Source organism: Cervus elaphus, chromosome 9, assembly GCF_910594005.1.
Source record: "Cervus elaphus chromosome 9, mCerEla1.1, whole genome shotgun sequence".
Lineage (NCBI taxonomy): Eukaryota > Metazoa > Chordata > Mammalia > Artiodactyla > Cervidae > Cervus > Cervus elaphus.
The window spans coordinates 32,394,888-32,411,382 of NC_057823.1; the positions used below are offsets into that span (position 1 = coordinate 32,394,888).

Here is a 16,495-nt window from a genome sequence, read left to right on the forward strand (position 1 = left end):
AAATTTCTGTTAACAAGTGTTTTTCCTGTGATTTCCTCTTAACGGTTTTATAGTATCTGGTCTTATGTTTAGGTCTTTAACCCATTTTGAATTTATTTTTGTGTTAGTGTTAGAGAATGTTCTTATTTCATTCTTTTACAGGTAGCTATCCAGTTTTCCCAACACCACTTATTGAAGAGACTTCTCTCCGTTGTATATTCTTGTCTCCTTTTTCATAGATTAATTGACTGTAGGTGCATGGGTTTATTTCTGGGTGTCCTATCCTGTTCCATTGATCAGCATTTCTGTTTCTCTGCCAGTGCCATACTGTTTTGATTGCTATAGCTTTGTAGTATGGTCTGAAGTTGGAGTGCTTGATTCCTCCAGCTCGTTTTTCTTTCTCACAATTGTTTTGGCTCTTCAGGGTCTTTTGTGTCTCCATACAAATTAAAAAATTTTTTGTTCTACATCTGCAAAAAAATGCCTTTGGTAATTTGATGGGGATTGCATTGAATCTGTAGATTGCCTTGAGTGGTATAGTCATTTTGAGAATATTGATTCTTCCAATCCAAGAATTTGGTATCTGTTTTGTGTTATCTTTAATTTCTTTCGTAAATATATTATGGTTTTCTGAGTACAGGTCTTCTGCCTCCTTAAGTGGGTTTATTCTAGGTATTTTATTACTTTTGATGTCATGATAAGTGGAATTATCTCATTAATTTCTCTTTCTGATCTTTCATTGTTAATGTATTAAAATACAAGAGGTTCCTGTGCATTAATTTTGTATCCTGCAACTTTACTGAATCCATTGTTGTAGTTTTCTGGTTGCATCTTTAGGATTTTCTATATATAGTGTCATGTCATCTTCTAACAGTGATAGTTTTGCTTCTTTTCCTATCTGGATTTCTTTTGTTCCTTTATCTTCTTTGACTGCCATGGCTAGGACTTCTAAAACTATGTTGAATAGAAGTGGCGATAGTGGATGTTCTTGTCTTTTTTCTGACCTTAGAGGGAATGCTTTCAGCTTTTCACTTTTATGAATGATGTTAGCTGTGGGTTTGTCATATATAGCCTTTATTATGTTGAGGTAAGTTCCCTCTTTGCCACTTTCTGGAGAGTTTTCAATCATTAATGCGTATTGAATTTTGTAAAAAGGTTTTTTTTGTATCCCCTAATATAAGCATATGATTTTTTAATATTTATTTATTCTTATTTTGGGCTGTGCTGTGTCTTCATTGCTGCATGGGCTTTCTCTAGTTGTGGTGAGCAGGGGCTGCTCTCTGAGGCGGTGCTCAGGCTTCTTATTGTGGTGGCTTCCCTTGTTGCAGAGTCCAGGCTCTAGGGCCACAGGCTTCAGTAGTTGCAGTTAAGGGGTCTAGAGTGCAGTCTCAGTAGTTGCATGGGCTTCGTTGCTCCATGGCATGTGGAATCTTCCCAGATGAGGGATCGAACCCGTGTCTCCTGCATTGGCAGGGGGCTTATTATCCACTGCACTACCAGGGAAGGCCCTGAGCATATGGTTTTTACTCTTCAGTTTGTTGATGTGATGAATCGTGCTGATTGATCTCCAGTACTGAAGAATCCTTGCATCCCTGCAATAAATTCCAATTGATTGAGCTGGGTGATTCTTTTAATATATTGTTGGATTCAGTTCGCTAGCATTTTGTTTTTTGTGTGTGTTCATCAGTGATATTTGCTTGTATTCCTCCTTGGGTTTATCCTGCCTGGGACTCTCTGAACTTCCTGGCCTTGAGTGAGTGTTTTCTTTTTCATGTTAGGGAAGTTTTCACATATAATCTCTTCACATATTTTCTTGGGCCCTTTCTCTCTCTTCTCCTCTGAGAAACCTATAATGTGAATGAAAGTCGCTCAGTCGTGTCCATCTCTTTGCGACCCCATGGACTCTACAGTCCATGGGATTCTCCAGGCCAGAATACTGCTGTGGGTAGCCTTTCTTTTCTCCAGAGGATCTTCCCAACCCAGGGATTGAACACAGGTCTCCCACATTGCAGGCAGATTCTTTACCAGCTGAGCCAAAAGGGAAGGAAGCCCAAGAATACTGCAGTGGGTAACCTATCCCTTCTCCACCAGATCTTCCCGACCCAGGAATTGAACCAGAGTCTCCTGCATTGCAGGCGGATTCTTTACCAGCTGAGCTATCAGGGAAATAAATGTGAACGTTGCCTTTAATGTACCATGAGTCTCTGACTGTTCTCATTTGTTTTCCTTTTTTCCCCTTTATTCTGCTCTGCAGCAGCATATCCACCATATGTCTTCCAGCTCAGTTACCTGTTCTCTTGCCTCATTTAACTTGCCTTTGATTCCTGTAGTATATTTTTCTTTTCAGTTCTTGTAAGGTTGATCTCTGTTTGTTCTTTAGGTCTTCTGGCTCTTTATTAAACATTTCTTGTATCTTCTCATTCTCTGCCTTCATTCTGTTTTTAAGGTCTTGGATCATCTTTACTATCATTACTCTGAATTCTTTTTTGTGTAGATTGTGTATCTCCACTTTGTTGTTCTTCTGGGGTTTTATATTTTTACTTGATCTGGGAGCTACTCCTCTGATGTCTCATTTTGTCTACTTTCTGTGAATGTGGTTTTCATTCCACAGACTGCAGGGTAGTGAAAGTGAAAGTGAAGTAGTCATCATCGATTAGTCTTCTTGCTTCTGCTTTCTGACCCCTGGTGGATGAGGCCTAAGAGGCTTGTACAGACTTCCTTGTGAGAGAGACTGGTTCTGCCCACTTATGGGTGGACCTTTACCATCTCGGGGGCAGGGCCGTGTCAAGGGGTGTGTTTAGTGGGCAGATGTGGGCTCAGAAAGACTTTAGGCAGCCTGTGTGCTGATTGGTGGGGCTGTGTTCCTGCTCTGCTGGTTTGACTTCAGGTATCCCAGCACTGATTGGTTGGGGCCCAGATCCTGGGGAGAAAATAGCACCCTCCAAGAGAGCTCATGCCAGTGAGTACTCCCCAGAATTACTGCCACCAGTGTTTCTGTCCTTGCAGTGAGCCGTACCCAAGCCCTGCTTCTGCCAGAGACACTCTGATTCCAGCAGATAGGTCTGGCCCAGGCTTTTATGAGATCACTGTTTGTTTGTTTTTTACCCTGGTCGTGGTGTACAGGAGACCTTGTGTGCATTCTCCGAGAGTGGAGTTTTTGTTCCCTCCAGTACTGTGAATTTCCTGTAATCAAACCCTGCTTGCTGAGTTGAAAGCCAGTTTGTTCTGAGGGCTCTTTCTAATACCAGACCTCCGGGCTGGGGAGCCTGACTTGGGGCTCAGAACTTTCACTCCTGTGGGAGAACCTCAGGAATATAATTATTTTCCAGTTTGTGAGTTGCCCATCTAGTGGGACTGGCATTTTGATTTTATTGCATTTGTGCCTCTCCTGCCCTTTTGTGGCTTTTTCTTTGTCTTTGGATGTGGGATATCTTTCTTGGTAGGCTCCAGTGTTGTTGTGTTTTTGTTTGTTTTGCTTGTTTTTTGGTTGATGATTGTTCATCATTTAGTTGCAATTTTGATTTTTTTTGAGAAGTGAGCTTATGTACAATATTACTCCACCATCTTGTCTCCATGCTGGTTAACTCTCTGTAAATGGTGTTTTAAATTTCAAATTCTACTTTATTCTTGATCTGTAGGAAAGCAGTTGGTTTTTGCATGTTAACCTTGTCTGCTGCACTATAATTGTTTATTCTTAGTTCCAGGATTAGGGTTTTTTCCTTCTGTTTTTGGTTTTGGTTTTCCATAGATGGACATTCTACACTTACCTGCAAACAGAGAAAGTTTAGTTTCTTTCTTCCCAATCTGCAAGACTTTGTTTCCTTTCTTGTTTTACAGCAACAGCTAGGATTTCCAGTGTACTATTGAAAAGCAGAGTGAAAGGAGACATCCTTGCCTTGCTCTTGATCTTAGTGGGAAAGCCTCTCACCAATAAGTATGATGTTAGCTGTAGATTTTTATAGATGCTCTTTATCAAGGTAAGGAGGTTACTCCCTATTTCTAGCTTACAGACAATGTTTTATCATGAGTAAGTGTTGGATTTTGTCAGATGCTTTTTCTGCATGTATTGATAAGATCACGTGAGTTTTCATCTTTAGTCTGTTGACATAGTGGGTTATATTCATGGGTTTTTGAATGTTGAACCAGCTTTGTGTACCTTGAATAAATCTCATTTTGTTGTGGTATATAGTTCTTTTTATGTATTCAATTTGATTGTCTAACACTTGGTTGAGGAGTTTTACATCTATGATCATGAGAGATGTAGGTCTGTTGTTTTCTTGTAATGTCTTTGCCTAGATTTCATATTAGGACAGTGCTAGTGAGCGACTTCACTTTCATTTTTCACGTTCATGCATTGGAGAAGGAAATGGCAACCCACTCCAGTGTTCTTGCCTGGAGAATCCCTGGGATGGGGGAGCCTGGTAGGCTGCCATCTATAGGGTCGCACAGAGTTGGACACGACTGAAGTGACTTAGCAGCAGCAGCCCCAAATAATGAGTTAGGAAATATTCTCTCTGCTTCTGACTTGTGAAAAAAAATTGTAGAGGATTGGTATAATTTCTTCCAGAAATTATGGTGAATGTTAGGTAGAATTCACCAGTGAACCCATCTGGATCCAGTACTTTCTGTTTTCTGAAGTTACTGACTCAGTTTCATCATATAGGCCTATTTTTAAAAAGAATTTTCTGTTTCATCGAGGTTATCCAATTTGTAGACATAGAGTTGTTTATAGTATTCTTTCATTAAACTTCTAATGTACATGAAATCTATAGTGATATCCCCTCTTTCATTTTTGATGATAGTAATTTGTGTCTTCCCCCCACTCCCCCCAGGCTGGCTACATTCTTACTGATCTTTTTCAAAGAGCCGGCTTTTGATTTTGTTAATTTTTTTCCCATTGATTTCTTGGTTTCAATTTCATTGATTTTGGTTCTAGTTTTTATTATTTCTCTTCTGCTTACTTTTAATTTTACTTGCTCCTGTTTTCTTAAGATGAAAGTTTAGGTTATGAATTTTTTTTTTTTTTTTGTCTTTTAGTATGCCTTAAAATTTTTTATTGAAAGATGAACCTGATATACTACTAATGCAGTGAGTGGTAAGGGGGAGGAGAGCATTATATTCAGAAGATCAGTTTCGGTCTTTTGGTGAAGATGTGTCCCCTGTACATTTTGGGCTTGTCTGACACTAGATTTTGGTTAGGCATCTTTGGCAGGAGTATCAAGATGCTCTCTTCTCATTGCATTATGTTGGTTGGTGCACTATTTTGATTTAGTCTCATTACTGATGATGTTCACTTGATTATTTGATTAAGGTGGTGTGTGTCTGTGTTTTCCTTTGTAATTAATAAATACTTTGTGGGGAAGAATTAGAAATTTAGAAAAATATTTATTCTTCCTTATACCTTCAATTTATTTGTTTATATTATCTAAATACAGACTTACAGTTTTCTCTTAGTTTAGTGGATTATAATCTTTAACCATCATTATTTGTCACAGATTTGAGCATTAAGAACTCTTTTAATTATCTATTTTTTAGTACATCAGCAATTCTTTGAGTTTTTGGTTTTTTTTTTTCCTTTTTTTTTGGCCATAAGAAGATAGTCTAAGTTCATCTTATACTTTCCCTATCTCAGTCCTGGATTCAGCTATTTCCATAAGGAGCTGTGCTTCTCTTTAGAAAAGAATGATGTTTAGAAGTCAGGATTCAGCTGCTAGGTGTGCCAGTTGCTGTTGGGCTGTTGCCGTTCCCGTGTATGTTTACACATGGATATATATACTCAAACACATGTACATGCACATACATCCTTTTGTATATTTATTTGTCCATATTTATACCTAACAACATAATACTCACATTGAAATGTTCAGTCCTTTTAATCCTTCACAAGATTTATCCTAGCGTTCTCCCTTTCTGAGAATGAGTAATGAGACCCATCATAGTTAGTATTTTGACTTTTATTTAAGTACTTTATTAAAGTACTTGTCAGGTACTGTGCTAAGTGCTTTATTTTACTTATCTAATTTGATCTTCTCAACAGCAGTGTAAAAGATTTTCAGAAGAAAAACTGGAGACTAAAGGAGATGGTATAAGTTCCCCATATAACCCACTGAATAGCAGAACTCGGGTTGGAACCTTGGTCTGTGTGACTGTGGTGTTTGTGCTCTTAACCATTAAGCTACTTTTAGCCAGTGCTGCCATAAGCATAATTCTTCAGGATTAACTCCTGAAGAAGTCAGGGTTTGCTGTGGTATACTGTATGCATGTATAAAGTTTTGGTAAGCCCTGACATACTACCCTTCAAAAGGTTGAACTAGTCTGTGCCTACCAACATGGACAGTGCTGACTTGCTGGCAGCCTCCCTAACACTGAATATTATCTGTTACTTTAGTTTTATGTAGTTTCTTTTTTCAACTTAATCAGCTGCAAAAACCCCTGTCCCTCTGCCATCTCTTCATAACAAAGCCTGTTTGTTTATATCTGTTCTCAAAATTGTTTACTGTTTCCTGTTATTCTTAGAACACTGTCCAGATGTTTCAGCATGGTCTTCAGGAAGACTTTATGATATGGCCTCTCTCCTCTTTCTGTACCTGAGTCTTTGCACTATGGTCCAGCATGCCACACCTGTTTCAGTTCTCTAACCAGATCCTTTGTCTTGCCTCTGAGGTTTTGTATGTATTGTTCCTTTTCCCTAGAATACCTTTCCCTCTATCTCGTCACTTTGCTCTTTTCAGCCAGGTTTTGCTTATTTTTCAGTTCACAGTTTAGATTCATTTCCTTCAGGCAACCTGTGATGCCTTTTCTATGTGGTTTATTAAACTGAAGTCAAAGGAAACCTTATTGAGGTATTGACTGTATCTGTGAAAATGGCCAAGTAAATGAAAAAGTATAAGCAGCTTTCAAACTCTTATACTAGTTTATGGCAAACTACAATGTAGTTAATTGTGTTTTTTTCCATACAGTACCTGCCAGCCTGTCTGGACTTGACCCAAAGGACATCGTGGCAGTGCTGAATGAGGAGGGAGGCTACCATCAGATCGGACCAGCAGGGTCCTGTACCGACTTCTTCATCATGTCAGTGACCATAGCATTCGCCACCCAGTTGGAGCAGGTGAGATTGGTGATTCACGAAGAATCTGAAAACATTTTATTTTTAAAATCTGTCTTTTAGGTATTGAAAAGACTTGAAAAAGTAGACTTAAAAAATAATTTAGAATAATGTTTTCTTTCACGTCAGAAAACATTTTTGTTTCAGGAAAAAAATAAATAGGGATGATCTTGGTAGTAAGAGAATAAATTAGATCTCTTAGAATTTAGAAGAAAGACCGTGAGTAAACATTGTTTTACACTGTATTGTGTGACATTGTTAGGACTGGTATGAAATGATTCCCCTCCCTCACCCCCACCCCCAAGTATTAAATTATTTACTTTTTGGAGAAATGTATAATGTTGGGAACATTGTCTCAGTCATACCTTAATAGCCTATCAGGTCTGGGATTTGATTTTACCCTATTTACAGACTAATAAATTATCCCAAATGCTGCCAGAAGATAGTAGATTCTTAGATCAGGGATAAAGGAGTGTATTACTCTCAGCCCAGCAAACAATATGACTATCAGTGTATTTCTTTCAGTTTCTTCTACCCCAAGTACCGTGGCGGTGACATAGAGGGGCCTAGGTGGTTTCTCCACACTCACTGGGTATGTCACAGTTTAGGAATACAGAATTTAGGCAGTGTACCACTTTTAGCACAAGCAGTACTAGTCTTTGTCTGGGAAGACATGTTACAAGGTTATGAGTTGCACAGTAGTGAGGGCCTCACAGTCGTGGTACACAGTAAGAATGTACCAACCAGGATGAATTCTGGCAGCATTCAGGCTTATTTGTTAGTTTGTAAACAAGGTAATATCTAATCCCAGAATGTGTGGAGATGCTTAAGGCCTATGGCTGATTATCTCTTCCCATCAATGGCTCAGCACAACAGTAGCTGTTATTTCCTGCCCTTTTCAGGATCAAGTGCAGTTTTTTTGACATTATGTTGATCTATAGTGTGTGAAATAAATTAATGTTTTTAAAAAAAAGAGACTATAACTTACGACTTTACATTTTTATCATACTATTCACTTTCTTAGAGGTATACATTTTCCAGATAATCCACATGCATAAGTGAAATATGAGTTAGTGACCACACTAAATCTTTGTAAGGTTTATCAGGTAAAGATTTTTCTTAGGAAATAATATTTAGCTTTGTCACACTGAATGCATGCCCACTGCACAAAGTACTTTTATATATGCATTTTTTTTGATCATTTCTTTGAGAAAGAGTAATACTCTTTCTCTCCCAATTTGGTCCTGTCATTTTCTCCTTAACACTTTGTATGTGCTTTTGTCTTTCTCCATCAGTTTCCTTATTTTTTTCTTCTCTTCATAAAACTGCTTGTTGATTGCCCTGCTTAATATGCCTCACTGGTTGGGGGGAAAGCCAGCTACCTATTGTCTGTTCATTAATCACATCAGAACACACATTAGATAATGATCCTATTGTATTTTTATTATGTTATTAAATACCTGCAAAGTATTTAAAATCGCTCCTTTATTTTTAAAAACATTTTTTCAGCTTCCCTGGGAAGGCATAATTGTTAATATTTATCAATCACTTACTTTTGTTATGTTTTGTGAAATACTTTGCTAATGTTGGGTTTAAATGTACCACAACTTTCGGAGGTTATTAGGTTTACTTTTGAGATAAGGAAACCAACTCTTGAGAAAGTTCTGTAACTAGTAAATATACTTAGGAATTTCCAGCCACAGGGTCACTTTCCACATTCTGTTGTTGCCGTATTTTGCTCCCTCTGAAGGAGTTTTGGAGTAAGATCAATTTGAGCTGGAGTCTCATTCTCATACTTACTAACTTCTTTAATTTAGGGAACTTACTTAACCTTTCTCAGGCTTGAATTTTCTTGGTTGTGTGGTATTGGTACTACCAGCTTTGTGGGTGTGTGTGAGGAATGAAATAAAACTAATGTGCCTAATATGTAGTTTGTATGTGTGAAGCTATACACACATACATAGTGAAAGCTAATCGACCTATTTGAATCCACCACTAAAACTAATTCAGTTCTTGGTAATACAAAGGAACTGATTAGGAGAAATCACTCAGCTTAGTTAAAAATATAAAACAAGCTTGTCTGGCAAGCTATTGAAATCTCTGATAAAAATTAAGCCAAATATGTAACTCCTAAGATTAAACAGAAAATTACCATAGAACTCAACAATTTCACTACTGGGTATATATCAAAAGAATTGAAAACATGGTATTCAAATAAAAACTTACACGTAAAATTCATAGCAGCATTATTCACAATCCCAGAATATCACAGAAATAACACAGTGACCATCCATGGATGAATGGATTAATTATACACACACACACAGTGGAATATTAGTGGAATATTATTCAACTGTAAAACAAATGAGGTACTGATCCATGCTACAACAAGGATGAATGTTGCAAGCATGCTGAGCAAATAAGCCATATATGAAAGGCCACATACTGTATGATTCCATTTATTAAAAAGTATCCAGAACAGGGCAAACTCAGAGAGACAAAAAGCAGATTTGTGAATTCCGGGGGTGGGAACAGTTGCAGGGGTGTGGAATGGGAGTGGCTGCTTAAAGATTCTGGTGTTTCTGCTTGGGGTGACGGAAAAGTTCTGGGACAAGCTGTGGTGATGGTTGCACAGTATTGTGAATGCACCTAATGTTACTGAAATGCACAGTATTTAATGGTTAAAATGTTAACTTTTCTGTTACAGGTATTTTACAATAATTTTTTAAAACACACAAAAAAATAAGCCCAGTAATTTATTCATATCCTGATATTGCTTAGTTTGTATTAAGTATTACTTGTTTGTATTAAGTATTAATACAAATTAATACAAATTAAAACTAAGTATTACTAGTTTGTATTACTTGTTTGCTTTTTTTTTTTTTGGACTAGCCCAAGGATTTTTAAAAATAGCATTTCAGCTTTCTTCTTCTCAAGCTAGTCAAAGGCCATGTGAGAGAACATTTAGTAGTAAAGAAACATATTTTTCAGATGCAGATAAGGGACTTAGAATACTGATACTGTAAAGTAGTAGAATGGAGGAGTGAGATTATAATAAAAATACTGGAAGATAATAATCTTACAAAGACTCCTTTTTAAATAGTGAAATTAAGGGTAAACAAAACAAAACTGTTTCTAAATCCAGGGGTGATAAAGGATTTTTAAAAGCATCTCTTCCCTTAATGGGAATTACTTAGAAGTAAGTTTACTATGAAATATAAAAGAGCTATCTTTATTTCTTAAAATTTTTGTTGCTGCCTGATTACGGAAGAAGGGAAAAGAAAGTGAAAGTCTCTTTTAAGTAAACTCAGAAATAATCACCCATAAGGGCAGAATATTTTTTTCCTCAGATATTTTCTAATTCATGTAACAGTTGACTGTGTGCTAGGTAGAATTGTAGAAGTGAACATGTATTATTTCTTTTAATCCTTCAGATAACCATAGGAGAAGTGGAGTTGCAGAATGATTAAGTACTTGTCTAGTCTCAAGGCAAGCCATTGGTGGAACCAAGGTTGAGGACTGGAGAGTACTCCAGAATTTGTTCTTAATAACTACAGTATTAGTAGTTTTTGATTATGATTTTAGATTTGATTAATGATTAAAATCTAATCAATTAAACAAATACATTTTAAAGTATAGGATTAAAGTAATAACATATATAATAATACAGAGGTTCGTGACATTGTACAAGAGGCAGTGATCAAGACCATCTCCAAGAAAAAGAAATGCAAAAAGGCAAAATGGTTGTCTGAGGAGGACTTAAAAATAGCCATGAAAAGAAAAGTGAAAGGCAAAGAAGAAAAGGAAAGATACACCCATTTGAATGCAGAGTTCCAAAGAATAGCAAGGAGAGATAAGAAAGCCTTCCTCAGTGATCAGGGCAAAGAAATAGAGGAAAACAATAGAATGGGAAAGACTAGAGATCTCTTCAAGAAAATTAGAGATACCAGGGGAACTTTTCATGCACAGATGGCCACAATAAAGGACAGAAATAGTATGGACCTAACAGAAGCAGAAGATATTAAGAAGAGGTGGCAAGAATACACAGAGCTATACAAAAAAGATCTTCACGACCCAGAAGTAGCAGAAGTAGATGTTCTTCTGGAATTCCCTTGCTTTCTCTATGATCCAACAGATATTGGCAATTTGATCTCTGGTTCTTTTACCTTTTCTAAATCCAGCTTGTACATCTGGTGGTTCTCGGGTCACGTACTGTTGAAGCCTAGCTTGAAGAATTTTGAGCACTACCTTGCTTCATGTGAAATGAATGCAGTTGTACGGTAGTTTGAACATTCCTTGGCATTGCCCTTCTTTGGGATTGGAATGAAAACTGACCTTTTCCAGTCCTGTGGCCACTGCTGAGTTCCCAAATTGGCTGGCATGTTGAGTACAGCACTTCCACAGCATCATCCTTTAGGATTTTAAATAGCTCAACTGGATTTCCATCACCTCCACTTGCTTGGTTTGTAGTAATGCTTCCTAAGGTCCACTTGACTTCACACCCCAGGATGTCTGGCTGTAGGTGAGTGAGCACACCATCATGGTTATATGGGCCATTAAGACCATGTTTGTCTTTTGTTAATTCTTGCCACCTCTTCTTAATCTCTTTTACTTCCGTTAGGTCCTTGCTGTTTCTGTCCTTTATTGTGCCCATCTTTAAATGAAATGTTCCCTTAGTATCTTCCAGATTTTCAATCTATACCTCCATTCTTTTTCCAAGATCTTGGATCATCTTTAGTATCATTACTCTGAATTCTTTTTCACATAGATTGCCTATCTTCACGTCACTTAGTTACTGTTCTGGGGTCTTATCTTGTTCCTTTGTCTGGGACAGGTTCTTCTGGTATATCATTTTATCTTCCTGTGATTTCAGTTTCTCTTCCACAGGCTGTAGGATTGTAGTTCTTTTTTGCTGCTTCTTTCTGCCTGTGGTGGATGAGGCCAGCCCAAGGGGCTTGTGCAGGCCTCCTGGTAGGAAGGACTGGTCCCTGCCTGTTGGCTGGTGGAGCTGGGAGTCATCCTTTGGTGGCCAGGGCCATATTAAAGGCTGTGTTTAGTGGGCAGCTGTGGGCTCAGAAAGCCTTTATGCGGCTTATCTGCTAATTGGTAGGGCTGTGTCTCGCCCTGTTCATTGCTTGACTTGTTGCATCCCAGCACCGGAGCCTACAGGCTGTTGGGCGGGGCCAGGTCTTGGTAAAAAATGGTGGCCACCAGGCGGGCTCACGCCGATGGGTACTCCCCAGAAATACCACCGCTGGCGTCTTTATCCCTGCAGTGAGCCACATCCACCCCACCTCTCACACCTTCACAGGACACCCTGCAGCATCAGCAGTCAGGTCTGGCCCAGGATCTCACGAGGTCACTGCTTTTTCCCGTGTTCCTGGTGTGCCCGAGACCTTGTGTGCATCCTCCAAGCGCGGAGTTTCTCTTTTCCCTGGTCTGAGGGTTTCCTGTGAGCAGACTTTGCTGGCCTTCAAAGCCAGGTGCTCTGGGGCTTCTCCCAAGACCAGCCCTCCACATTGGGGAGCCTCATGTGGGGCTCAGAACTTTCACTCCTGTGGGAGAACTTTTGTGATGTAATTATTTTCCAGTTTGTGTGTTGCCCACCCAGGGATATGGAATTTGATTTTATCGTGGTTGTCCCTCTCCTACCCACTTGTTGTGGCTCCTTCTTTGTCTTTGGATGTAGGATATCTTTTTTGGTATGTTCCAGTGGTTTTTCTTCCTTTTTCCCCCCAGTGGTTGTTTAGCAGTTGTGAATTTGGTGGTTTTTTGAGAAGAGGTGAGCTCACATCCTTCTACTCCACCATCTTGTTCCACCCTCAGTAAACATTTCATTGGTGAAGGGCTCCATTTCCCCCCTGCAATAGCTCTTTATAGTGGGTGGAAGATAGCCTTTTGTAGCTGTTAATTTACAGGTCTCCAAGTTTTGTAGGAATAACTAAAAAACAATTGTTTTTTTCTTTCATCAAAAGCCCTGGACTGAGAATTTATAAGGAAAAGTTCAGTATCAGATATTTCACTACTTTCTTCTAAAATAATATTTATGGACTTTTCATGGACTAGTTAAATGAAATGTGAACTCTAAAACAACATAAGTGTTATGTTATACAACATAAATGTATAAAAATATTTTAGTTTCATTTTGCTTGTCTAAGTAAACCTTTAAAAATTAAAACTAGTAATTTAGTAGCAATTTGGCAGAGATTTAGAAATTTTGAGTTACTAATTGAAGGCCTGAATTAAAAATCATCTTAGCAAATGTTTTTGGAGTTTATCAGACATCTATAAGCATGTTTAGTGGTTTATAAAGTAATAATCTTTCTTTCCCCCCCCTTAAATGTTTAGTTAATTCCATGTACCATGAAACTTCCAGAAAGACAGCCTGAGTTTTTCTTTTATTATTCTTTACTGGGAAATGATGTTACAAATGAACCCTTCAATGATTTGATCAACCCAAACTTTGAGCCAGAGAGAGCATCTGTTCGTATCCGGAGCAGTGTAGAAATTCTTCGTGTTTACCTGACTCTTCATTCTAAACTACAGGTAAGTACAGCAGAAAACTGTTTCCAATTAGAGCTTATTTTTTTGTAAGCATTAAAGAGGTGCCTGAACTCTCTTGTTTCTGAAGTACATACCATCTTTCTACCACATCTTATTTTTTTAGGAATTATCCTGACTTGTAAGTCATAAGATGATAGTTATTTCAGAATGTTAGGAGATGTAACATTTTAGTTATTTTGAAAAGAGGTAGGTCAGTTATCAATCATTTATCATATTCAGTAACAAATTGTACCTGGAACTCAAACCTGTGAGCATCACGTAGGTTTCATTACTGCTACCGCAGATTGGCTGTTACCATACAGATCACACTCTAGAGTTCAGAATTTATAAACCTTTTTGCTATTAAAGCAAAGAGATATATAACAACTTTTTAAAACCTGCCCTTGAATTAAGTAATTTTGTAAACCAATTTTAAATAGGACTTTATTTTTTAGAAAAGTTTCTCTAATCTGAAATTACTTCTCTGTTCATTATGATTAGCTTTACTCAGACTGAAATGGGTGGCGAAGTGTAGGGTGGGGTAGTCCTTTTTTTATACTAAAGTGATTCAATAGACTTTGCTTATACTTTGGGTGGATAGTACAAAAAGCATAAAGAAATTTTAGTGGAACTAAATTTTAGAGGTGGTTGCTAAATCCAAGGTATTTAGAATGTTGACGATTATATAAAATGATGAAGGAAAAAAGTAGTTTGATCTTATATCTAACATATTCCCCACCAAACTATTGACTTACATATCAATTTGATTCTTATGGACTTGTAAGTCATAAAAATCCTTTCTTTCCAGCCCATTAAAAATATCACACTTAATAACATTAAGACTGACATTAGAATTAAAAATATTTTTATGTAATGATTGCATATTGTTCATGTGAATAGTAGGTCTGCTGAGGCTTCAGTGTAGTAAGGGAAAAGAATAGTTATGTAACACATACCTGGAACAGCCGTTTTTTTTTTTTTTTTTTTCTTTTTTGGTAGTTTCCAAAGGTGGTAATGTCCAAGTTTTGATTAGCTAGCAGTGATTCACAGTACATTCCATCTCAGTGATATTCTCTTTTATCTTTTACTGTTAAGCACTGTTTTATATATAGAGTTTGAAAAGCAAGAAAAAAGAAAGATTCATAGTGTTTTATGGGTGAATAAAACAGAATTATTTGAAGTTCTTTAGTTCAAATAGGGCTGGATCCACTCACTTAGTTTTTAAGAACTGTGCTTAAATTAATGTTATAATGAAAAGAGAAAAGAATGGTGGATGTATTTCTCTGTTTAAATTCATGTATTCATGATACAGTTTGCGTATGTACAATAAGATAGTATAGTGAAATATTAAAGTAACCATAGCTCACCAAGGAGACAGAAAAGAGAACAAGAAGTAACATGTAATGTCTATGGATGATGATTCATGTTGAGGTTTGACTGAAAACAACAAAATTCTGTAAAGCAATTATCCTTCAATTAAAAAATAAATTTTTTAAAAAGTAACACATAGGAGTAAACAATACTGAAAGGAAAAGTGAAAAGAATTAATAACTTTATTATTGAGTTCTGGGTAACTTTGTACTTTATCAACGTTTTAGCAATCAGGTATGAGAATCTTAGTCACTAGCAGTCAGTAAGATAACCTGCATTCTGCTTTCCTTCTCTGAAGCATTTTATAACTTTGTTGTTAAGTTTGTGTGTTCAGGATAAAGGAGAAAGTGTAAATTCTGGTTTTGACTTTCCCTTTCATATTAGATCCATCTCTGCTGTGGAGATCAGTCACTTGGAAGTACAGAAATACCCTTAACCGGACTACTGAAAAAGGGTAGTACAGAAATTAACCATCGCCCAGTCACAGTTGAGGGTGCTTTTACCCTTGACCCTCCAAACCGAGCCAAACAAAAGCTTGCGCCTATTCCTGTGGAGCTGGCCCCCACGGTGGGAGTGTCTGTGGCTCTGCAGAGAGAAGGTGTGGACGCCCAGGCAAGTAGCAACCCGCCTTCCCCTCCTCCAGCTTCTCTGATACGTTGGTCATGATTAGTTACAAAAGTCGAATTTCAGATGCATCATCTCACATAAGAGAGTATTTATCACTCTTAATTCGTGGTCTTCATTATACGATAACCCCTTCTCTAAAAAGACCCTTCTGAAAAGTGCTGTGACTTCTGCCATGGTTCATAAGTGACTCTGCCCAGAGTCTTTGAGTCCAATTTTCTCACGTAGTGGAAACCATCTCCCACACTCCAGCTCACCGTCAGTGACTACAGGACTCTGGTGGAAGACACTGTTTTTAGACCTGGTTTCTGGGGATCTGCATTAATAGATCCTTTTTAGTTGACTCAGCCTTAGCTAAGGTTCTCGGTTCCTTAGTGCTTCACAGTCCTCATACTGTCTCCAGGCAATAGAAACATTTATTTGAATGTAGATGTTTTTTGATTATATATAACCCTTGAGTCAACTTTAGCATCCTGTTCTTTTAAAGAACTGATTTTTATGTAGACTCTGAACTAAAGTAAGAATTTAAAAGGACACATATGCATGTATTTTTGGAGGATAGTGAACCAAAGGAAGAAAATCATACTAGACTTCTGGGTTTTTGGTTTTTGTTTGTTTTCTAGTAATGTGGACCTCCTTTGTATTGCTTTGGTAGGAATAACCATTCTTGGGGACACCTATGCCTGACTTCCTTTATTGAACATCCCTTCTTAGGCATTAGGATGCATTTTGATACTGAGCTCTGGATATCATATTTCCTTCCTGTTCATCTCCCTTTTTCTGGTCCTAGATGCTATAAGAAAATATGCAAATTATGAAGAAAAATAGACTAGGAATATCCAAACTGGGAAAGGAAGCTTTTTTAAAAAAAAA

General features: G+C 37.6%; 1 protein-coding gene across 3 annotated transcripts in view; it reads left to right on the forward strand.

Annotated features, from left to right (window-relative positions):
* CEP120 (centrosomal protein 120) overlaps positions 1 to 16,495 on the forward strand; it is an 81,766-nt gene that overhangs the window by 28,785 nt on the left and 36,486 nt on the right. For 2 of the 3 annotated variants that reach the window (XM_043912246.1, XM_043912247.1), the window contains exons 6-8: positions 6,939 to 7,087; positions 13,433 to 13,630; positions 15,383 to 15,610. In XM_043912246.1, the coding sequence (XP_043768181.1) occupies positions 6,939 to 7,087; positions 13,433 to 13,630; positions 15,383 to 15,610 (575 nt within the window). Of the gene's footprint in view, positions 1 to 2,597; positions 2,939 to 6,938; positions 7,088 to 13,432; positions 13,631 to 15,382; positions 15,611 to 16,495 lie in introns of those variants that run through there. The other variant, XM_043912248.1, reaches the window with a different exon arrangement.